Raw genomic sequence first — 24,416 nt, forward strand, 5'->3', positions numbered from 1 at the left:
TTGCTGACATCAGGGATCTCCATATATGGCCATAAAAGGGATTATGTTAGAGTGGTTCCCATGACATCACAACATACAATATATTTTATGCCCATACCTGGATATCCCTATCTGAACCAGTCACACAGATATGGGCCATGTCTTGGCCACATGGCCAGTGATATGGATGACATCAGGGATCTTCATATATGGGCATAAAAGGGATTCTGGGAAATACCATATATGGACTTTTACATAGGTGATGTCACCTGTGATATCACCTGTGATGTCACAGTGATGTGTCATGGGAACCAACCCATAGACTGTAAAAATGTGTACACACAGGGAGAAAAGCTATGACATTTCTTATGGTAAACTGCGACCTTCGGTCACAATTACCACTTTATGAGATATCGCCTGTGTTGGAATAGAGAGGTATTGTGTGGTGACTGATAATAACTGGAGGTTAAGGTGTCTTTTTTTTTTGTTTCATACAATATAGGCTTTATGAAGTAGAACTTCATGAACAACTTCTCATGAAGTTTTTTTTAGATTTTGTTTTATTTGTTTTATTTAGGAAAGTAGAGGCTAGAGAGACATACTGGAACAGAGGACATATCCTGGAGTCAAACTGGGGAAGGCGTGTATTTTTTATTTTTTACCCCACGGTTTTTGCAACCCATTTTTCTCACCCGGTGACAACCTAACCTGTAGTCCTGGTTTCCACTCTCCCCCTGCCGCGCCAGGGGACATTGGGGAGCACCCGGCTGGCTAGGGGGAGGTAGTATAGAAACCAGGACTACTGCATGTTTTTGTGTGAGGGCCTATGCCCAAGGAGACACGGGGAGAACATGCAAACTCACCACAGAAAGGCCCCATCGCCAACCCCACCTAGGGTGTGGGTGCTGATGACGCGGGTGGAGGAACACGCCCCCAGCGCCCACAGCTTCCCCCGGCGGGAATCGAACCCAGGACCTTCTAGCTGTGAGGCGAAGTGCTAACCACTGCGCCACCGTGCCCCCAAGGTGTGTATTTCTAACAGTTTATTATTTTCAGCAACTTCGGAAAACAATAAACCTGTACAATTTATACCAAGGACATCTTATCTTCCACCCTAAATGCACCACCTCTTATACCTGGCAGACTTTCAGGCTTTTTCTAACTTTTTCTCAGGCAAAGTCTACTCTGCACTCTTTACCTCTTATAGTCAAGTCTGATAATCTTTGTTGCATCTGTCCGTGTGTCCGAGCAGCAGGGACGTGCAGAGAATGTTAGAGAGGCAGGGGCTGAAATTTCTAAAGGAGCCTTTTGGTGAAAATGTCGAAAATAGCAGACCTCCAAGCTCACAACGTGTCACAGCGCAACGCTTTGTGAGCTTGGAGGTCAGCTATTTTCAATGCTTGATGCTACACAGAGCTACACAATTCTTTCAGATGATGATGCATTCAAGTTCAGGAAAGTTTGGACAAGGCAATTCTTTTGAACGCTGTCTTCAGTTATGGCATGCATGGAAAGTGGGTATTCGCATTTCTTTTACCATAGTAAAAACTGCATCCATGGTCGGATAAAAGGGCAGGGGCTCAAGCCCCCTTCGATGGCTATGTGTGCACGTGCCTGCACAGTGTGCACAGTTGGATCAAAGTTGCTTTTACTGTTTTTGTGGTTTTGTGATGGAGATCGATAGATGACGGCTTACACCGCTGCTGCTATACAGCTTCAGTCTATAGGGGAAACACTGTAAATGTACTTAACACAGCTTTGTATAAAGACACAGTTTGAAATTGTAAATGTCTGCAACTGCGCTTTTGGTCTTTTGAGGACATGACCTTGGTGTCCTTCTTCATGAATGAAGAGAAATGATTTCCTTGTCTACAGAAATGAAATCATCCTCGGTAAGTAAGATGAATTGGGACGCCAACTCTTCATTGATAGATGGACCTTTATTGATCCCTGTGGGGAAATTCAGGTGTCATCATCAAAGCCTGCAGTAAGCATGAAATACAGCACAGGTACAGGCAGAAGTAGAAAGCTACTGCAAAAAGTAAGAACACAAATACAGTAAATAGATTTAAAGCAGAATTACCCCTTGGTAGAGGTTTGGGTAGTATTGTTAAACCATGATGTAACTCCAAATATTGGCAAGACATTTTCAACAGATACTCAATTTGATATTCCAAAATCGTCTCCCCAGTGGTGCAGGTCTCAAACTCACTCTTTTGACATATTAATGCAAAAAAATATACAGTACCACTACAAACCTAGGCTCCCCCAAGCTATACAGTCCCCCAACCCTCCACCCCCTTGCCCAAAAAAGAAAAGAAAAGAAAAAGAGACTGCCCCTCACACAATTCTTATATGCCTATATACTGTATGGGCATATTGGGTAGACAGGCTTTTCTGGCCTATGCGACCACCTATCCAACTGACTTACTGGGTGCCACAAATTTCAAGTTGATGAGTCAAAGGGTTCTTAATATGCGAAGGACAGATACACTCACTCACGCACGCATGCAGAGATTTTTGTCTAATTTGTGTACGTTTTACTTTTAGCCTCACTAATGACAGCATGGAGCTGTGAGCATGTCATTGTGAGTCTGATCAAGACTTTTGAGGTTAGCGGTGCTAACTGCTCCTACATCTGGCTTTGTGTGTATGTCCGTATGTCCGTCCGTATGTCCCGCAACCCCCTTGGCATTGGCCAAGCTTTGCTGAACGTTATGTACACCAATCAATCAACTCATAAAAGGCACAGTTCACTTTACACTGGGTGTGATTTTTTTGACTGGGGTATAACCAGTCCTACATACTAACCAAGCGAAAATAGGGCGTTTCTTCAAAATGTGGGTGTTTTTGCAGGACTTTTTGATGATTGGTTTGCTATCGCTTCACAAGTTCATGTGCTTTTAGAGGGGCGGCCAGAGAGTTCCCATGCTCTGGAGCGTCGGTCAGAGATTTCCATAAGGCAGACTGAGGCAGAGTGCTGTAAAGTTTGAAGTTGCGGCTCGTTGGATCTGGGCCAGCTCAAGTCTGGGAGGCGTGAAAAACACTCCCCGCTCCAGCCTGTATAGGAGGCTATGTGCAGTAACAAGTATTACCCTCCCCCAAGCATGGGCCAATTGTGCTTGTATAGATGCTCCGGATGTACAGTGCTGGATTCAAACCCTGCTCTGCCTGTGGTGGGCTGGGCAGGTACTTTAGCACTTTGAAGGAGCAGCTCAGCATCTAGGGGGCGTGAGAAAAGCTGTCTTATTTCTTCAGGTTTAGGTCATGCTTTTTCCCCAGGATTAGGGTCAGGGTCACGGTTGAGGTCTAGGTAACGATTAAGTCAAAGATTCTTGTTTCACCACGAGGATTAAGCTCAGGTCAAAGTTAGCATTTAATCCTAATTCGTAATGGCTAATAAATTCTTAGTAACTTAAATTACCTCACTTAGGTTAATTACCAAGTATTTTTATGTCCTTGACTGCTTCATATAAGTACAATTCCATGTAGCCTCCGGGTGATAGTCACAAAAGCAATAATGTTCTTCCACTGGTCAATTATCAAATTACAAGAGTTGGTTTAATTATGCAGGTGAAAGTGGTGCTGGCCAGCTGTCCCCAAGGAGGGAAGACTCACAATTCTCAGTGTTTATTAGTGTAACCCAGGGGTGCCCACACATTTGTGACTTGAGAGCTACTTTTAAAATGACCAGCTCAACATGATCTACCTTCCCAAAAACTATTTGTCTTAAGGGGGCTTTGGTATAGCGGCACTGGCGTTACATTTAAGACAAACACACTTAAATAGTAGGGGAATAAATAGGGAAATAGTAAGGGGAAAAGGTTCTTTGTAATGCTACGGACTCTTGAAAACAAATGATTGCATTTGGGATTTGCCTACTTTAAAAGCCATGAAGGGAGCTGAGAAGCCCTTCTTGAACTTAATTCAAGTGAGAGATACACAAAAAAGGGATTTGTGATTTGTGTTTATATTTAAATGTTTTAGGGGCAAGTCATGTGGTCTACCTGCACAGCCTTTGTGATCTACTGGTAGATGTAGATGATAGATCACGATCTACCTTTTGGGCACCCCTGGTGTAACCACTCTGTACAGACTTCAGAGGTGTAGCCTATAGTGGTGCACACTGCAGAGGATCTCCCAGACCACAGTCTAATATTAGAGAGACGTCTTGTCGTAACTCTGCTCTCTGGGAAAATCCACTCAGGACTGATTACCAGTATGATCCACTCTACTTGATCTGCAGCAGTGAAAGTACTATGGATGTTGTTGTAGGCTACAACTGTATGTATCGAAGCCCACGTTATAGTGTCGCAGTGAGGTGTCGGAAGTAAACAGCCCATTCATTTTCACCATAGGGTTTTTCATTATCAGCCACAAAGTGGTAACAATTCAATGTACACTTACCACTAGGCTGGTGGTTGTAAAATGGTTCTATATGCTCTATAGGTAACATTTTACTGTACCAAATTCGAGAAATCTCACTTCACGTACACAACAACAATTAATTTATTGTTTACGTTTTCCAAAAATGTATTCCCTATATATTATACAGTGTTGCACTAAAGCAGCTAAAATGCATTCCCTACTTTTGATTATTATTATTATTATTTTTTTTACGTTTAACAAAAATATGGACAGCAGTTGAAAATGATTGGGTCTGTGTGAGGGTTTTATAAATATTTGACGAATGAAAAGTATGCAGAAAGCTTGTGACTAAATAATAACTTATTAGAACTGTCTGTAGTGTTGGGGATTCCGGGAGAGAACAGTCCCCTTAGAGGACGTAACTCTACAGTAGCGAGATTTGTGACCTTCTTGGCGTGAAGGTTAATTCTAATGAATTGGAAACAAGCTCAGCCTCCTGCATTTAATATGCTGGTTAATGATGTCATGCAGCACCTTACGTTAGAAAATGTAAGATTTACACTACGGGGTTCCACGGAAAAGTTCCTTGAAACCTGGCAGCCCTTCATGGACTATGTAAAGGCCAGGCGCTGAGTTGCTTCTGGCTTACTGTGGTTCAGAAATAGGCCAATGGCCATCACGGAAAACATATGAAGAATACATAATGATACAAATTTAGCCTTCATGCACTGTCTTTTTTTGTTGTTGTTTTGTTCTTGTCTCGGTTGTGTGTTTTTTGCTTTTTTGTTTCATGTATATGTCTGATGTATGTGGGTGGGGGGGGTGGGGGGGAGGAGGGTGTGTTTTTGTTTTGTGTGGTATACACATCTACAAAACTGGATAATTAATGTATAGATTTACTTGTATGCCTGACTAGTATATCTGCCGTTGTCCTGACTACATTATTCACCACCTCAGTTCCCCAGCTTGAGATGAGGGGCAACATAACTAAACATTTACAAGCACGGCCGTGGATCAAGCATGGCTCTAGTCTAGTCGGTAACCAAAGCATTTGTCCCAGTGGAGATCTGGGAACTTCTGTTAAATGTTAGCCTGAGACAAACCTGATGAATTCATGTCTGTGAAAGTGGCCCATTTAAAAGTCTTGAAGGCAAAAGGAGGACGCATCATGGGGGAAATACTTTGACAATAGAGTTAGTTTTTATCACCTGCCTTTAATTGTCTATGCAGTAAATGTGATACAGTACATTATGCAATGGCTCCATGTGTGTGTGCGTGCGCATGTGCACGTACACGTGTACACATATGTGTGTGAGACTGTGAGTGTGTGTGTGTGTGTGTGTGTGTGTGTGTGTGTGTGTGTGTGTGTGTGTGTGTGTGTGTGTGTGTGTGTACTGTACAGTATATATAATTGTAAATTATGGAATTATTTTGTAGTATTTGTAGACAATTAAAATTATTCTCCCAATAACGTTCCAAAATATCCTTTAGTTATTGGTGTATTTCTGGTGCTTGGATGGGACAGGGGTAAAGGTCGTCCCCCACAACAGAGATAAGCGTTCCCGCCGGTGCCTCCAGCATATGAGGTCATCATTCGCGTTTCCGGTTCAAATCTGCTGTCCAGCCAATCAAACGAAGCAATGGGAAAATTAACCGGAACAGAAACTAACCACAGTTAACCCATTAAAACCTGGAAAGCATCTGTGTCATCTTAGATTTTAACCACTTTAACCATTATTTTATACTTTGGCTGTTCAGAAATATTAGATATACAAGCTCATAGCTACAGCGCTGCTTTCTGAGCATTCTCAGACAATTAAGCCCTGTCTGCTTGTGCCCATGGAAAACACACCAGACAAAAACCACAACCCAGATTTAAAAACATGAACGTATCTCTCGCATACAGTCAAGTGACCCCAAATCACTCAGGGCTGCGCAATCACGTTAAACTTTCATTAAGATAAAATGGAAGACTGCAAGGCGAGGAGGGTGGGCAGACAGGCAGACAGACAATTACCTTAAACCATGTTGCTCCTCCAAAGTAACATATGTTCTGCTAAAAAATGCATTGTGATGCGTGTAAACAACAGGGGAAATAAATGGAGCTTCCTCAAATTAACATGGATGCACGAGCCCTTCCATCAAGCTAATCTTATAACAGGCAGATTGCATGGTAATGTTGGCTAGTTGTGGGCCGGCCGCGTCGTGCACTGAAAATACCGGATCTACGAGCACACAATGAGTTGCGATGCAATGCATTGTCAGCTATTTTCGGTGCGTGACACCAACCTGCAACTAAGTATAAATCAGGACTAAGATCTTGAAGAGACAATCTATAACCGCCTGGGTGATGGAAAATATCTGACACTGATTACATCAAATGTTAGAGGACAGAGAGAACATAAATCAGGGCCATCAATCTTAAAGACATAATGATTGAGTCGTCTGCATATATCATACGTGCTATGATAAGATGTCGGTGTCGCTGAAGCAGGGCTGTATTAACCATCGGGCCGGTGGGGCCGTTGCCAGGGGCCCTTGGCTCTCAGGGGCCCTTGGGGGAACTGGGCCGCGTGGTCATTGACAATTTACTCAAATTAAATGTATACATTAATTACAAATCTAATGTGTGGGCCCCTCCTCTGTTGTCTACAGGTGCTTTCTTGGCCCACAGATGATAATTATGGCTGGGTAGTGTGCATCGGGAGGGGGGGGAGGGGGGGGGGGGTATGATGGATGGTGGGGGGCCCTACATTTTTTTTGGCCAGGGGCCCTCGCAGGGGTTAATCCGTCCATGCGCTGAAGAGGCGTTATGAGTGTAAGTCATCTAATGTCATGCATACATTATGATCAAATATTGGTTTATTGCCTTCTTTTTCAAGGAATAAGGTCACCTTTAAAAGGTTTACTGTATACAGCCTGTGACATGCTATACCTGCAATATGTACAGTAGGGCATTAACAAAAAGTCGACAAGTCGACTTCATTAGACAAGTCGACTCCCACCAGAGAAAGTTGAAAGTCGAAGTAAAAAAAATAAAAAACGTTCTATACGTTCTATTGTGAAAATAGCAGATCTACATGCTCACAATGCCTCGCAAGCTATTTTCACAATTTCTGCCTCTATATATTTGACATTTTGGACAAGGTTTAATTTGCCGTTTTGGGGTATCAAAAAGTCCTTAAATTGGCACTGAAGATACCCTCTATACACTACACACTTTATGTTGGTTTGTTTACAGTTGAGTGAGAAAACAATGTTTCACATTAAGTTAATCATCTGGGGACCCCCCAAAATAATTGGGGGGGTCATGTGTGATGTGATGACGTCATCAAACGTTCAAGTCGACTTCAGCTCAACTTTTTACTGAGTCGAGTCGACTTGCAAAAATCACAAGTCGTTAATGCCCTAATGTACAGGTGCATTGGGTCAGAAGAGAGAGGCTTAAACAAGCACACAGCATTGTGATGAATTTGAATGTCATTAGAGAGCCATGAAATGTCCTCTTTATTCAATGTGCCCCGTCGTTGACAGGAGGAATCCCAGAGATTAATCTGTGTGAAACTTTGTAGAGGAACCAGAGCAGCCATAGCACCACAAGGCCACCCTGCTGTGCTGGATGAACAGGAGCTAAAAGACTGAGCTAGATTTTTTATCCCTAGACTTCTTTGTCTTTTTATTTATTTTGAAAAACGTTTTAAAATAGTTAAACTTCGACACATTGCGAGCTTGTAGATCGGCTATTTGAAGTCTTAAATGCTTTTTCGAAATAGAAAAAAGGCAAAGAAAAAAGGCAAAGAAGGCTAGGGATAAGGGGTAAGGCACACCAGGAGACAGAAGATGGGACTGTTGCTCCTGCCTGGCATACGATAAAATGGAGTCCATCTATCATGTTCCCTGTGGGCAGGGTTTAATTTACGTGGCAGCCAGCAGGAAGGGACTGGGGCATAGTTGTAGACAGAACGGGGAGATAGGGAAAGAAAGAAAAACAACTTTCTAGGAAAGGAAGCAGAGAGGGAGGGAGGCATAGATAAGAGAAGATTATGGGGTGGCAATAGGTGAGGAGGTGGAGCGACGGATTGGGAATAGGAAGGTTTCCAGTTTACATTTCCCCTGTGTGTTAGTGTTGAAGTGTCCTTGAGCGAGATCCGTAACGTCTAACTGGTCCCTATGAGCAGGCTGGTGCCTTGCATGGTTTCCTCTGCTGTGAAATGTGTAATGCATACTTTAAAGTGTTTTGGATAAAGGCACAATTTAAATGCGCTTTGGATAAAGCCACTATACAGGTATACTGTAAATGTACCATTTTACTGCCTAGAGAGAGAGAGAGAGAGAGAGAGAGAGAGAGAGAGAGAGAGAGAGAGAGAGAGAGATGTGGTGGAGGGAACACGGGAGAGTGACAGACGGAGATGAGGGTCAGGGCGTGTGACAGCCCATCAGTGGCGCATTATTTTCCTGGGGGATTAGGGCTACTCGTAGCTAGTGGCACTTGGCAGCTCCACACAGTCCACACCTGCTCAGAGCCCATGGGGATGCTACAGTATATGGTTTCACAGGGAACCATGGGAACCATGACTAACCTATAGTGAGATACTATACTTTATTCTTACATACTACTTTTTGGGTGCCACAGGTGCGTGAAGGCACATACTGTACTGTTCATACTTTTCCTTACTGCAGCCTTATTAGACTTGGGGGCAAGGTCATTACAGTTCCTTATTTTTTATATTTTGAGGGGAAATGTTCTGCTCTACAGTGCAGCATGGAGAGAGACGGGAAAGAGGGAGAAAGATGGGTAGACGTGCAAGACATGACATGACATGACATGACATGACATGACATGACATGTCAACTGGAACTCGTGTCCTCACGACTCACAAGGGATATGTGGTCAGTGCATTGACTGACTACATCACTAAGCACCAGTACCTTTTTGATGTGTACTAAATCTACTTCAGACATAGTAGAATATATATAATGTTAAATGCATCAGCTGGCTTAGAACAAATCCGGAGACCAGCTTATTCTGAGATGTCTTTAATCTAGTTTCAATACTACTGGTATACCACACTGGAGAACTCAGAAAGATGGAATATAAGGCTTTAGAGAGCAAGTACAAAGAACGTGGCATTGAAGTGTGTGTGTGTGTGTGTGTGTGTGTGTGTGTGTGTGTGTGTGTGTGTGTGTGTGTGTGTGTGTGTGTGGGTTTGTGTGCGGGTGTGTGTGTGTGTGTGTGTGTGTGTGTGTGTGTGTGTGTGTGTGTGTGTGTGTGTGTGTGTGTGTGTGTGTGTGTGTGTGTGTGTGTAATTTCATATCCTGTATTATGCATGTGTGCATGTGATTACTCCAATTGGGGACCGATTGGGGACAACATCTGTGACTCATGCAATAGAGGAAGGATTTAAAGCCAGTGGCCGATATGGTACATAATTTAACTCTTGAGAGAGATTGCAAAACTCTTTACACGCTTGAAGTTAATACTCAGGATATTACAGTGCAGGAATTGAAGGTATATTTAACCTAAATTAAGTGTACAGTACTTGAGCACTGAGACTTAAATACTGAGAGGGTGTCTGATTCCCCTCACATTGGGTGTACAGTAGATGTGTGCGGGAGCTTGATTGGGATTTTTTAAGAAGAAGGGACCCAGTAGCATTATGAACACAGAGTGACAAATACCGGTGACCTTCTAGTGTGGGACTGTAAAAGGGCAGAATGAAGTTGAACCACTTAACAACCCAATACATTTGACCGGAGTACTCCAGGGGCCTTTTCATGTGGTTACATTTTGGTCACACAGTTTACACGTCAATACGTCCAGTGACATTTTGTGTCATTATTGCCCTGTGAATGGGAGATGAGAGTTACTGACATGCCAGTCAAGTTTCCAGGTGAATTCCCACGGTTGATATAACAAGGTTAATAGACAGTGTTTCACTCATCTCTGAGGCTGGGTAAATCCCTCATTTATATTCTGTTGAGACAAAATGCTATCCAAGTGGGAATGAACTTTCCTATATTGGCTGGCTTTATCATTGTGCGAGGTGATATCTGAAGCTTTTGATGAACGTTTGAAAATCAAATAAAGGTGATGAAATAATTGTGTTAGAAGAACATTTCACCTCATTATCTGATTGTGCTCCCTCTCTACAATGATTGTGAGCGTGTGGGTGTCTCCTATACTTTTATCTAAAAGCCTGCTGTGTGTGTGTGTGTGTGTGTGTGTGTGTGTGTGCGTGCGTGCGTGCGTGCGTGCGTGCGTGCGTGCGTGCGTGCGCCTGCGTGTGTCCAAACTGAAAGAAAGAGCCTTTCTGTTCCTAGATAATAAGGTCCACTGGTAGTGTAGATTGTGACCCCAGCTTCCTCTAATACGGAGGAGTTGGTAAACTGAGCTTGAACAATCAATGTGCCTCTAGGACAGGTTAAGTCCTTATGATATTTTCCATGTGTTCACACTAGAGGTAAGGCAAGATGTCTGAATCCAATAGAGGACAACAGGAGTGAGGTCCACTCCTTTTCCTGAATGTGAATCCTGAAAATAATTAGTGTGGTTGCCCTAACAGGGCAACCAGAATATAATACTTGTCCGACTTTCTTATTCTTCCATCCATCCATCTTTCCTTCCAGATAAACCTTATGCAGCGCTAATCCTCCCACAGTTTTGGTGAATACATTTTGAATACATTTTATCCATTCATTGACTTGAATGAGAAAATGCAAAAATGTCACTTTTCCCAATTATGGAGATGACTGACATCATAGACCACATGAGACACAGTATGCCCATATATGGGCATTCCAAGATATGGGCTTTGATTCACTGTTCCATTGTGTATGTGTCCATGTGAAAGATTATCCCCATTTGCTGATGCAATGGCAGTTAGTCTTACTGGGGCCCCTTCCACACATGACATAATAGCCTACTGTCCTACAGTATATCGGACATCTTGCCTTGTGCTATAAGGAGTGTGCGCCTTTTCAGAAGATGAACAAGCCAAACGCAAACATGAATCATCTTAGAGGCACATTGATTGTTAAAGAAAAAGCCAGCAGAGTGGGACGCCCCAGTTCACCAATTCATCTGGATTACAGGAAGATGGGGTCACACTCACTTACCAGTAGACCTTATTATCGTTCCTCTGGCTTTCATCTTGGACAAGTATTGAACCAACAAGGGACTTGACCTATTTATTGAACAAAAAGGAGAGGAAGCACAAATGGTGAAGAATGCAGAATAAATAATAACCTTCTATACCAGTAAGACTCCCTAATTGGGAGATAAGCGACCGTCAGGTCACATACACAAACTTTAGAAGGCAATCGTAGCCAATCAGGAGGGAATATGGGAAATGGGACAGATCCATGTTGATGACATGACTTTCTGTGTAGCGCTTTGTGTGATTTTAGGCCAAAATCTGTAGGAGCAGTGTCCAAAAATGTGTTTTGCATGTGAGAAATGAGGGGTGGAGGTTGTGATTTGCCATTCAAAGAGTGTGTGTGCAAAGTTTGGCATTGATAGGGCCAACAGTGGCAGATATATGACTAGGGCAAAAGGGTGACGTGATGTGACGTGACGTGGCGTAACGTGACAGACAGACAGCCTTTGGAGCTTTTCGTTTTGGTGCAACTAATGCAATTGTCTCATAGTTATTAGTTGAAGAAAACCCTGTGTTTCCAGGATTTGGTACACATATGGGATGTTTATTTAGCAGGGGGCATCTGAAGTTCAAGCTGCAATACAGCTTGACATCCACATGATGATATTACAGCAAAGTCTGTGCTGAAATATCAGACTGAACATCAGAGCTGAACTTCTCATGATCTCCATTCATAAGCAATGCAAAGGTTTTACTCAGAACATAGAGATTGTGATAGTGTGGTTTGGAACTTAATACCCATATCCATAGTATTACACACACACCACTTCTTCCATATTTATATTTGAATATGGGGCTGTTTTACGTATGTCAAGTGTGAATGCATAGTGCAATATTATCTGAGCTCACATAACAATGGTTCCACATTGTAGCTATCACCAGCATGGTGAGATTGTTTCTCTCCATTAACTGGTCTTCTAGCCAAAGGTAGAAAAATGTTGTGTAACCTCTAAATTGGATCATTGAGGGAATCCCATTTTGCAATTCAGAACAGCAAAGAAACATAATTATTAGGCAAAAGTGAGCGCTAGGAAAGTCTAATCAGGGAAGGTGATGGAGTGCTGTGAGCTGAAACGCTGCAATGTTGAAACTGAACTTTGAAACTCCTTTTCCCAAATTTATGGCAACCTTCTAGGTATCTATGATAGCAGATCTGAGATATATCTAAAACACAATATATTTTTCATAGTCAGAATATTTTGCAGCCAATAATGGTGGAAATATGAGAAGCAGTAATGTTTGACACTCTCAACACTTGTTATAATGTAGTTCAGAGTTCTATTCTCACAGAAGCATGTGTGTATACTATTATTCATATTATGTTTTTATTTGTATCTTAAAATGTGTATATATTTTGCTATAGATTATTACACATGCCTGCATTTTCTTATACGGCCAGACATAGTGACAGAACGCCAAGAAAATGTTTATACTCACCTGAATTGCTTACCTTATCGAGCCTATCTAAGTTGAACTTAAGACTGTTTATATACTCACCTGAGTTACTCACCTTAGCGATCCTCCTGAGTTGAAATTTGCTATTATTTCTTTGCTGAAGTACTTACTTACCTTTACGGAGCGGGGCTCCGCTGCTGACTTTGTCCTTCTTTTCTAAATAAATTGCCATTGTGGCTTGAACTGTCCATTGTCTGGTGTGTTGGTTTTGGTTCAGACGCCACACTATATTCAGATATGAGATCGCATTGTTTGCGCAGTTTGATTCACCCCATTTGCTGATGCAATTGCAGTTATAGTCTTACAGTATATCAGACATCTTGCCTCGTGCTCTATAAGGAGTGTGCTGTGCACCTTTTCAGGAGATGAACAAGTCGAATACAAACATGAACCATCCTAGAGGCACATTGATTGTTAAAAAAATAAGTAAGGCCAGCAGAGTGGGACTGCCCAGTTCACCAATTCTTTACACTCACTTACCAGTAGACCTTATTATCGTTCCTCTGGCTTTCATCTTGGACGCACACACACACACACACACACACACACACACACACACACACACACACACACACACACACACACACACACACACACACACACACACACACACACACACACACACACACACACACACACACACACACACACACACACCAAGGGACTTGACCTATTTATTGAACAAACGGAAAGGAATCAGAAAAGGTGAAGAATGCAGAATAAACAATAACCTTCTATATAAAAGATGTATTTGTGTAACTGATGCAATTGTCTCATAGTTATTAGTTGAAGAAAACCCTGTGTTTCAAGGATTTGGTAAAGTTCAGATATGGGATGTTCATTTAGCAGGGGGCATCTAAAGTTCAAGCTGCAAAACAGGTTGACATCCACATGATGATATTACAGCAATTCAGCAAAGTCACATAGAGATTGTGATTTTGTGGTTTGGAACTTATTACCCAATATCCATAGTCATACACACCACTACACTTCTTCCACAATATGGAAGAAGTGTAGTGGTGTGTAGGACTATGGACTGTATAAATAGTATTTATACAGTTTTTGAATATGGGGCTGTTTTACATGTCAAGTGTGAATGCATAGAGCTCAAATAGCAATGGTTCCACATGTGTAAGCACATACAGTACATAGCTATCAACCAGCGTGGGGAGATTGTTTCACTCCATTAACTGGGCTTCTAGCCAAAAGTAGAAAAATGTTGTGTATTCTAAATTGGATCATTGAAGGAATCCCATTTCGCAATTCAAAGAAACATAATTATTAGGCAAAAGTGAGCGCTAGGAAAGTCTAATCAGGGAAGGTGATGGAGTGCTGTGAGCTGAAACGCTGTGATGTTGAAACTGAAATGCTGACACTAAGGGACGGTCCGTTTAAAATGAATAATTGGTATAGTCCATAAGAGGGGGGGGGTCATCAAATATTTATCTGAGCAGTTGGGGGGGCCATGTTTTTTTTATTTTGTCTGTAGGGGGGGTCATGCAACTTTAATTGGTCGAATTTTGTAATTAAAAATGCTTAGCTTTGTTGTTTATCTAAACAACATTAAGTTAGTATATCAAAGTTTCACCCCTACATAGTTGACTCAACTTGGTACATTCCAGTCCTACACGTCCCTCGGCCCCGCCCCCTCCTCTGCTCTCCACTGTTCAATGCGTTGTTGTGGACATTCACTGTGTGCCGTGCTCACACAGGAGTTTCCTGGTAGCAGCTGGATACATATATAGGCTAACAAACACCTTATTTGTTGTCACAACTCGAAATGTTCACTTACCAAGAGAGGAATATAAGCATACCTCCAGTTTCCCCCCCCAAAAAAAGAAAAGCATGTAGAAAAAAAGGTGTGTAATTCTCTCTCTCTCTCTCACTCTCACTCTCACTCTCACACACACACACACACACACACACAGCTGCAGTGGGAAGGAGTCAAATAGAGAGAAAAGACTCATGCATACTTTGTTTACTTTGCTTGGTTTTCATATCATGGAAAATGGATCACAGTTGCTCAATCTTTCTTTAGTTTGGAGTGTTGTTGTAACCCCAAGAGGGCACCTATGGAACCAAATGGACCCCCAACATCAAATAGTGTGTTATAAAATTTGCCTCTATAGGTATTGATAAACCTATAGGCTATAGCAGCAATTATTTTAAACTAGTATCTAGTAAAATAACGGGTGGCTCTTAATAGCCGCTTTGTGAGTTTCTGTAACCCAGAGAAGGGATAATATGGACCCTCAAGGCTGTCATGAGTCCAGTGGTGGAAAAAGTAGTCCAATTATTTAAGTAAAAGTATCAATACAATAATGAAGAAATACCCAGATACAAGTAAAAGTCTGGAATTCAAAATGTACTTGAGTAAATGTACAGAAATGGCATCAAAATGTACTGAAAGTACCAAAAGTAAAAGTACTCATGCAGAATGTCCTGTTCTTTTCTGATCTTTTGAAAATAGCAGATCTACAAGCTCACAATGTGTTGCGTCTATTTTCAAATGGCCAAAAATGTATAGGCTATAGGGCTGAAGTGGTTGATGTAGGTAATCCAAATATACAAAGTAACTAAAGTTTTCAAATAATTGTAGAGGAGCAAAAGTACAATATTTGTCTCTGAGATGTAGTGGAGTAAAAGTATTACAGTATTGGAAATTGGAAATACTCAAGTAAAGAACAAATACCTCAAAATTAAAAAGTACAGGACTTAAGTAAATGTACTTAGTTATTTTACATCACTGCATGGGTTTCTCCTGTTGTCTTGAATACAAAAAAAACATTGTTTATAGTGGGGGGGGGGGGGTCATGCATTTTCCTCAAGTCTCTCAGGGGGGGTCACCCAAAAATATTTGAAGGGTGTGGGGGGGCCAAGGAAAAATATAAAAATGATATCACATGTGAACCAGCACCCCCTAGTGGAAAAAAACGAATGGTCCCTAATGCAATGCAATCCTTAACTCCTTCCCTCGCCTGGAGGGAAGGAAAGGAAAACTCAAATTGTATTTATGAGGAGGCAGTGGCGAGGCATGGAGGGAAGACCAATTAATGAATGGATCTGTTGCACACTGCTTTGGGTTGGATGCTTTGTACTGGCGGTGAAGGATCCTGGTTGGGAAATGGTTCAGTAGTTAATTAAAATAATTCCAAGGGACTCTCCCCTTGTACCAGATGAAAACGCCCAGGATATCATATTGTCAAATGATTTTCAAACATGTACAAATTGAAATGATGTACTGTATGCAAGACCATTTTAATATTTTTTCATAATTTTACTGTGATGAGGAGCGAGAGTGACTTGGAATTATTAGAATAGACCTTTCTCGTACTTTTCACCAATTTACAAATCAATTGTGCTTGAAGACAGGTATTGGTGCTACAGTAATGTATATACCTGTAGCTCTTGATGATTAATGTTTTCTTCCAATTCAATTTACAGTCTACCTGTATATACAGTACATACAGAAAATGTAGTGTAGCATCCTGGGGTGTGCAATTGACAAGAGAGAAACTTCTCTGCATGCCTCCAGGAGAGAAATAGCACATTTTGTGTTCTATTGTTCTCTTATTAGTGTGGTTGCCCAACAGGGCAACACACTGTAGTCCTGGGAAAACTTTATTTATTCCACTAGATAAACCTTATTCTAGATAAAAAGAATGTGAATCAGATGCAATTGGAAATTGATGGAAAAACAATTGAGGAGTGGTGCTAGCTTGAGTATTGGTTGAGCTTCACATGACAGTTAACTTGCTGTAGAATATAGTCACGTCACCAACCACACCTGCAATTTCCAATTTAATCTTTCTAGTTATTATTTATGGGGGATGTGTTGGGGGGATTTATGACTGGTGTCATTCAATGTTATATGAGATACTTACATGGTTTCCTGTGGAAGACCTTGTTTAAGAGGTTATTTACTTGTTTATTCTCTCTCAAAGTCAAACTTTAAAACAAACATAATGTAATGTATTGACAGCAACCTTGAGCTACAGGCCTCCATTGCGAGGTGATGAATTTACAGAACCTTCATATAGAACATAGAAGGTGAAACAATAAGGCCGTTAATCAAAGCTACACACAATGAAAGGATATTTTATGGGTTCATTAGGATATTTTATGGGTTCATTATACTGATGTTTCATCCGACTGATTCATATAGCAACCACGTCCTTCTCTCTACAACAGTTCTGTGTAAAACTGAATGTGTAATTATGTTTGCATGTTGTTGTTTTTATCTGGCATGCAGTGATCATTTGAAAATGTGTACTATTCTACAGTTAGAGGCATTGGTAAATACACCATGCAACATTTCTTAAGCTGTAAATATTCACTCTGCCCCAGTCCTTATAAAAAATGTATCTGGTACATTAGGGCAAAGTCATGTACACATGCAGTCCTGTTCATAAATCATGTGCTCACACTCTCTGTATGAGGAAAGAAACCTGTGTGACTAGCAAGGTTCACATTCATGTTATTCTACTGTATATGGTAATGTGGGCGAACACTGTTAATTCTTAATGTATTTCTGGGGTCAATCAAAGTAGCACATGCTGCTTGTGATGTGGTCATTCATAGTTCAGATGTTTTGATAGAATTATACTGTATATCGTCCATCAAACACTTAAAGGGCAATTCCAGGCAATTGGAATGTGCCATCTCAATGTGCACGCACTGTTATTGACGCCCCTCTTCATAGATCTCCCGAGTCATCCCGACCCCATCCGCACAGCGAAAATGCGGCTAAATATACACAGACAAAAGCGCTAATAACTTTTTCTTCATGGATCTTCTTTTTATAGTTCCAAGAGATTAATCGACGTTCTGTTAGATCCACCACTTGATGTGGTGGATCAGACGGCTGTGTTTACTTTACACAGAGCATAGGCGATTTCCGGTTACTACGTTTTTAGCGTAATTTACGCATCTATGTAACGTAGGTACGTAACTAAAGGTATTCTAGTAAGCATAAGTTAACCGGAAAGTAAACACAGCCGCGCTGCGAGGCGTTGTGAGCTTGTAGATCGGCTATTTTCGGCAAATATGTTTGGTGTACACTATAGAGGATAAAGAAGCAGACTACCGTAAGTACAAAGTGAAAGGTCAAGTTTATCAAGTATTGATGGTTCAAGTGGTTAAATATCTGAAAACACAAATTGACACGAAAATACACTGATGATTGTGCTGTCAAACGATGAAACTATATGGAATATATGAAAAGGTTGTGGGGGTCCCTGCTTCATTTCTCTCTCAACTAAGGGGTCCTTGGAGTGAAAACGTTGAAGACCCCTGATTTAGAGACCCGTGTGTGTATTGGGGTGAATTGGGCTGTGTTCAATAAAAGTCTCCCTCTACTCAGCTTGTGAGAGCGGTGTGAAGCAAGTCACACATCCATCTCAGTTTTTATTATTTCTAATTCTGCCGCAGTTCAGTGCTTTATGCTGTTGGTTTGTTTTTATCTGAGTTTTCATGCAAGTTTTGTTGCAGTTTAAGTCTGCTATAACCATGGCTTTTCCTCTAGAGGCTCTAGTGCCACCATTAGGCCAGTCTAATGAAATTGCCATGAAAACTGCTGAGTGCATTCATGCTCCCTGACGGATTAATCCTAATAGTCGGGGATCCGCATGCCCAAAAGCTCAAGGAATAGGGTTGAACCTGTATTGTTCTGCCGCACTTTTTATTTCTGTTTTATCTTTCTTATCTTATCTTTATTAGTTTGGTTATTAAGGTCCACAGAATTAGAGGCCTACTCTGCCGGAAACATCGCGAAAAAAAGTTATGGCCACATTTGTATATTCACTCTCCCATTGACTCCACTACACAGGAATATAAAAAAAAAAAAAAAATTATGCTTTAAGTAGCATGTGGGGGTTTTATAATACATTTCCTTTCCTGTGTAGTGGAGTCAATGGGACAGTGAATATACAAATGGCCATAACTTTTTTTTGAGGTACTGGATCCCCGGCTAAAACCTTTTAAATGACCCTAAGATATTTCCTATAAAAGTACCCTTAGATTCTTTAGTCTCCTAGGTTATTATTGTTGTTCAAACGCTTGTTCAAACACAGTAACCCTTCTTTTTTTCCCTTTTTTTATTTTAAGAAAAGGCCAAGCGGTTTGAAACTACTTTTCCCAAATGTATGGCAACCTTCCAGGTATCTATGACATAGCAGATCTGAGAGTTTTCATTCTAAAACTCATAGTTAGAATATTTTGCAGCCAATAATGGTGGAAATATGAGAAGCAGTAATGTTTGACATACTCAACACTTGTTATAATGTAGTTCAGAGTTCTATTCTCACAGAAGCATGTGTGTATATTATTATTCATATGTTTTTATTTGTATTATGCATTAATATTTTAAAATATGATTATATTATTGCTATAGATTATTGCACATGCCTGCACTTTCTTATACGGTCAGACATAGTAAGAGAAAGCCAAGAAAATATTTTTCACTGAATATTTATCTTTTTAGGCACAATCATCTGTCATGCATGGAAAATCCATATGTGCTACTTTGTGTGTGTGCGTGTGCATGAGTGCATGTGTGTATGCATGCATGAAGTGGATTCCACGCACCAGGTGCAGTGGGCCGTTCACCGAGCCATGCAACAGTAATGTGTAGAACGGTGACAACTCCAGAAGATCGGAGTTGACACGCAACCATGCAGGCAAACAGCTAAACGACTGTGTGTGTGTGTGTGTGTGTGTGTGTGTGTGTGTGTGTGTGTGTGTGTGTGTGTGTGTGTGTGTGTGTGTGTGTGTGTGTGTGTGTGTGTGTGTGTGTAACTTGTAGGCAAGAGCACTGCGAAGGCTCCACATCTCAGGGAGAACCACTGCCGATCTCACACGTTCCATAACACAGTCCCAGAGTACACTGTACAATCTCATGTCAGGATTGTGTACTGAACTGAAGTGCTGGACAATTCAAAGGAGTCGTCAGCTGTTTAGTTAAAGTAATATCAGGTGTTGTTGCCTGGATTGTATTTCCCTATATGTTTACAGTCAGAAAGCAAACACATCAAGAGACAGATCACTAAATAATGATAATTGTCCATCTCGTTCCATTTGTACACTCTCAGATTAAACGGACACTCAGGACTTTACAATGTGATGTTGTGCATTTCATATTGGGTAGTGGATGGGATGAGATTCTGATTTATATACTGATTATCAATAAAGCTACAGATTGTCTACCGGTATGTTGGTTTTAAATATGTAGTTTTGTCCACAGTCTAGAGAGGGAGGGCAACCTTTTCAAGCATGAGATCATCTTTGCCCTTTTCCAAGAGATTATCCAGGATAGATTTACAGTACCACTTCCAGCAGACAGTGAAAATCTAATCAGAATAATGCCCACAATAAGTCTGTGATTGTAAAACCTTTTAAGGCTAAATCAAGTGTGACTATCTGAGAATAAAAGTGTTTTGTAGGCTACATCAAACAATAATTTAAAAAAAGTAAGAAAAATAAAATTACTGGTACAATATGGGACATGTAAAACAAACATGTACCCTATTAACCTTGTTTATTTAATTTGAATTATGAGACACATATAAACCACCTAACACATGTGTTTACCATTGAATCCATAGAGTCTGTATTCTATAATTGAGCATGATTGTATCTGTCATGGAGAATCATGCCAAATACCTTTTGGCACTTTGGCATCTCTGAGTGAACAGATGAATTCTGCAGCTATAGCAATTCTTATAACAATGCATTTCTGACAAAGCAAGCTTTTTGTTTTTGCGTTCTTTTGATCTCAAGTTTTACAATTCAAGGCAGTAAGAGAGTCAGTATCAGAAGCATCTGAAATACAAATATGCATGGCGACAGAGACACTAAATATAGGAGCAAATAGACACACACATTATAGGCTACACAGTAAACCACTGATGTTTGTTCAGTAAAATTGAACTTCAGCAGCAGCTTTCCCAACTGTGTTAGGCAAATAACACCCACAATAAAGACAAACTGTTTCTTTGTTTGACAATATTATGAACCTTTGCTAGTTACAGCAGGCAGGCAGATGTATTATTACTTTTAGCTGTGAGCATATATCATTTCAAGTTAAATACTCTTATAATGTGAGCCATCCAAAGTCTATCAGTCATTTGTCCATACTAATACATTTCACTGATTCATGATTTTCCACGGTAACTTTGATAAATAATAAATAAATCAAGAAATGACACATGGAATTAGTTTTTTATGCGAATTCGTCTATTTTATACACACACACACACACACACACACACACACACACACACACACACACACAGTTGAATTTTGCATGATGTTGCCTGCATGCTGCAGAAGACAGAGTGTCTTCTGACATGAGTGGAGGACACTCATGTCAACATGCTCCCAAAACAGGAATATACAGAACAAAATGTTCTCCTCGTCTAACTCTCAAAGAACAAATTTCCACTCTTAAGAGAAGTATGTATTCCTCTCATTGCGCGTAAGCAAACTTTGTCGGCATCGTGCGTAATGACACGATTACGCATAAAGACGTGGACGTGTTCGTGTTGTGGCTCCCATACACAGATTAGATCTCTATAGCTTATGTTGTCTTTTCAGTCTTAACGTGCAGTGAGTGTTTTTCAAGATCTGCAACACCTGAAGCGTACAAGTTTATCGAAAGCCTTCTTGAAATCCTCATTGGACATGGTATATATAATTGGATTTATTAAAGAGTTCAAATACCCCAGCCAGGTGAAAAAGTCAAACAACTCTGGGTAGAAACATGTATCACACGTGGCCACCACTAATGTGTAGATGAAAAACGGCAACCAGCAAACTATGTACGCGCCTAAAATGATCCCCAGTGTTTTGGTCGCTCTCCTCTCCCTGGCTGCCGATATCCGCTTTTTCTCCAGGAGCGCGTCGGACACCGTTACTTTCACTTGGTTCTCACTCGCCAGCGACCCGCTGTCGCTGGACGGAGTGTCCTGTCTGACGCACGGCGAGGAGGACGCGGTGGAAGCCACCGAGCCGGGGGAGCTCGTGACCAAGTGCACGGACGTGAGTCTTTTACCCACCTTCTTGGGGGACTGTTTCAAGATTCTTTTACGCGCCTCTACGTATATCCTTCCATACAGCGCAAGGAGGAGGAAGGTGGGTATGTAGAACGCCCCAAAGGTCGAATAGATGGTATAGAATATGTGATCCGTGTTGACATTGCAGCTCGTCACCTCGTCCGCCTTCACCTGCCTCCAGAACAGCGGGGGCAGAGAGATGGAGATGGCGATGACCCAGGCGGTGGCGACCATTCCCGCTGCGCGCCCCGGCGTCCTCTTCTTGGAGTACTCCACCGCGTCGGTGATCGCCCAGTATCTGTCCAAGGCGATTACGCACAGGTGGAGAATGGACGCAGTGCAGCATGTTATGTCTGACGAAAGCCATATGTCGCAGATGACCTGTCCCAAAGTCCAAGTGTGAATCACGGTGTACAGCACGCATATTGGCATCACCAAAATTGACACCAGAAGGTCAGTGATGGCAAGAGAGCCAATGAGAAAGTTCGCCGGAGTTTGCAATTTCTTCGACTGAGAAATGACCGCAATGACAAATGCATTGGACAAAGTGGTGGCGAGTGTGATAATGGAGAGAATCGCGGCCAAAGTGATTTGATAGACAAGAGACTCTGCACTTTCGTCTGCCTTTGACGGATCTGCGATCAAAGTGTCATTGGTGGCGTTCACAGTTTGTCCGACTCCGACGGACGCAGGAGTTGTTTCGACCTGACTCGGTCGCTCCATCTTAGGCGCTATGGTGCATTTTATTTTATTTTATTTCACGCGTTTAACTTGTTATGCCTTTTTTTTTGGTCTATCTCCATTCCGTCCCCAACATTCCGTCTGGTCAGAAAGAAGAAAAAAAATAAAAAACATTTTGGGAACGAAAAAAGTTGTCGTTTCTCCATTTTTCTTTCTTGGAATTATAGTTTTTCAAAGTTAATGAAATAAATCAGACCATCAAGCAAATATCCGTTTGTCTCAGAAGTCGCAGATCCGTTTCGTTAATCCCTCCACAGATAACTCTTTTAAACTATGTTGAAGCTACATGACGAATAAGATGTCACAGGCTTGTATTGATGAGCATAAGATGCCCCATCACTTGGCATTAAGCTCATCCGAGGTATCTTGTGACATTTAATCCGTTTGAGTGTAAGTTATCTGGACCTGCCTCATACCCAGGCCCTCTGTAGTTGAATGGTGAGATAACTCAGTCTTGGTTTTATATACAGAGCGAGCACATTCTCGCCCTGACATCAAACAAGCAGCATTGATCACACTGAGTTTTTACTGGAGAGCATGAGAGCTGCTGGGTCATAGTGCCCACTGTTCCCTACCTGCCACACTCAACTGAGAGGGCTCTGATCTGAAGCTTCAATCAGTGTAAAAAGAAAAAGAAGAAAAAAAACACCACTAATGAGCTAAGACAAATAAGATGTATATTTTATAGGTTAAAAAAAACATTTGTCTTGCTTCCTTAGAAACAATTTTTATTAGCTTTCAAAGCTTGACAGAAACATCTTCACTATAGGATGACATTTTGTCAATTCTGCCAACTGATTGTGAGCTATACAGTAGGGTGATCATACAGTACCTAAACATGGCTGCTGATAGCCTGCGCTTAAAATGTAACGCTTTTTTTACACAATGGATGTAAAGTATTGCAAGAGTGAGAGGGATTACATTGATACATTTGGATTGGCACTGTAATTAACCTTCCACTGAGAGCCACTGGGAAGATAAGCATTGGGAAAGAGTCTAGCACCATGGACAGCGACTGCAGAACATTTCAGCACTCTGGACAGCGACTGCAGAATATTTCAGCACTATGGCCACTGGACAGCGACTGCACCTGAAGGTGTGGTGGAGGAGCAGTACTGGGACCTCCAAATTAATTTGGCCGTGGACCATCTGAAAATATGTTGTACTAGGAAACCCCATGCATGACTTGGGTTGTTACAATGTCTCAAAAAATAGTACATCTACCAGCTCTCATCGCATTGCAACATGTGAGTTTGCACATCTGCAATTTTCAAATAGCCAATGTTCATAGGGTTAACGTGGTGGTTCTGATGCTATATTATGTTATATATTAACAACATTTAGCTGGGGACCCCCTGGAACCCCTCAAGGACCCCCGGGGGTCCCTGGACCCCATGTTTAATCATTGGAGGTGGGGAATGAACTACAGCTTAATTACTGTACCAGATAGTTGCCTGGCTATTAAGCTACAGACATTTCCTTTGGTGTTGTCAGTGAAAGAAGTGTCAGGCATTAAGGCCTGCACTCAGGCTGCACTTTTAACTATATTTCTGGAAACTCGGTCAATGCAATCAGTACTTAACCCGATCATTTGCCTCATGTTCATTCCTGCACTAAAGGCAGAGGGATCTTGACAGTGTTGCTTTGTGTGTGACCAGTTCATACA

At 41.4% G+C, this 24,416-nt stretch overlaps 2 protein-coding genes across 2 annotated transcripts in view; both read right to left on the reverse strand.

Annotated features, from left to right (window-relative positions):
* LOC308306307 (sorting nexin-14-like) overlaps positions 1 to 24,416 on the reverse strand; it is a 450,899-nt gene that overhangs the window by 358,882 nt on the left and 67,601 nt on the right. The gene's annotated exons all lie outside the window — the stretch shown is intronic.
* htr1b (5-hydroxytryptamine (serotonin) receptor 1B) lies at positions 21,575 to 22,732 on the reverse strand (the record flags this gene model as incomplete). The annotated part of the gene is made up of 1 exon (XM_080750247.1): positions 21,575 to 22,732. The coding sequence occupies one exon, from the start codon at positions 22,730 to 22,732 to the stop codon at positions 21,575 to 21,577; it is 1,158 nt and encodes a 385-aa protein (XP_080606373.1).

Source organism: Nannobrachium achirus, assembly GCF_963921795.1.
Source record: "Nannobrachium achirus genome assembly, chromosome: 20".
NCBI lineage: Eukaryota > Metazoa > Chordata > Actinopteri > Myctophiformes > Myctophidae > Nannobrachium > Nannobrachium achirus.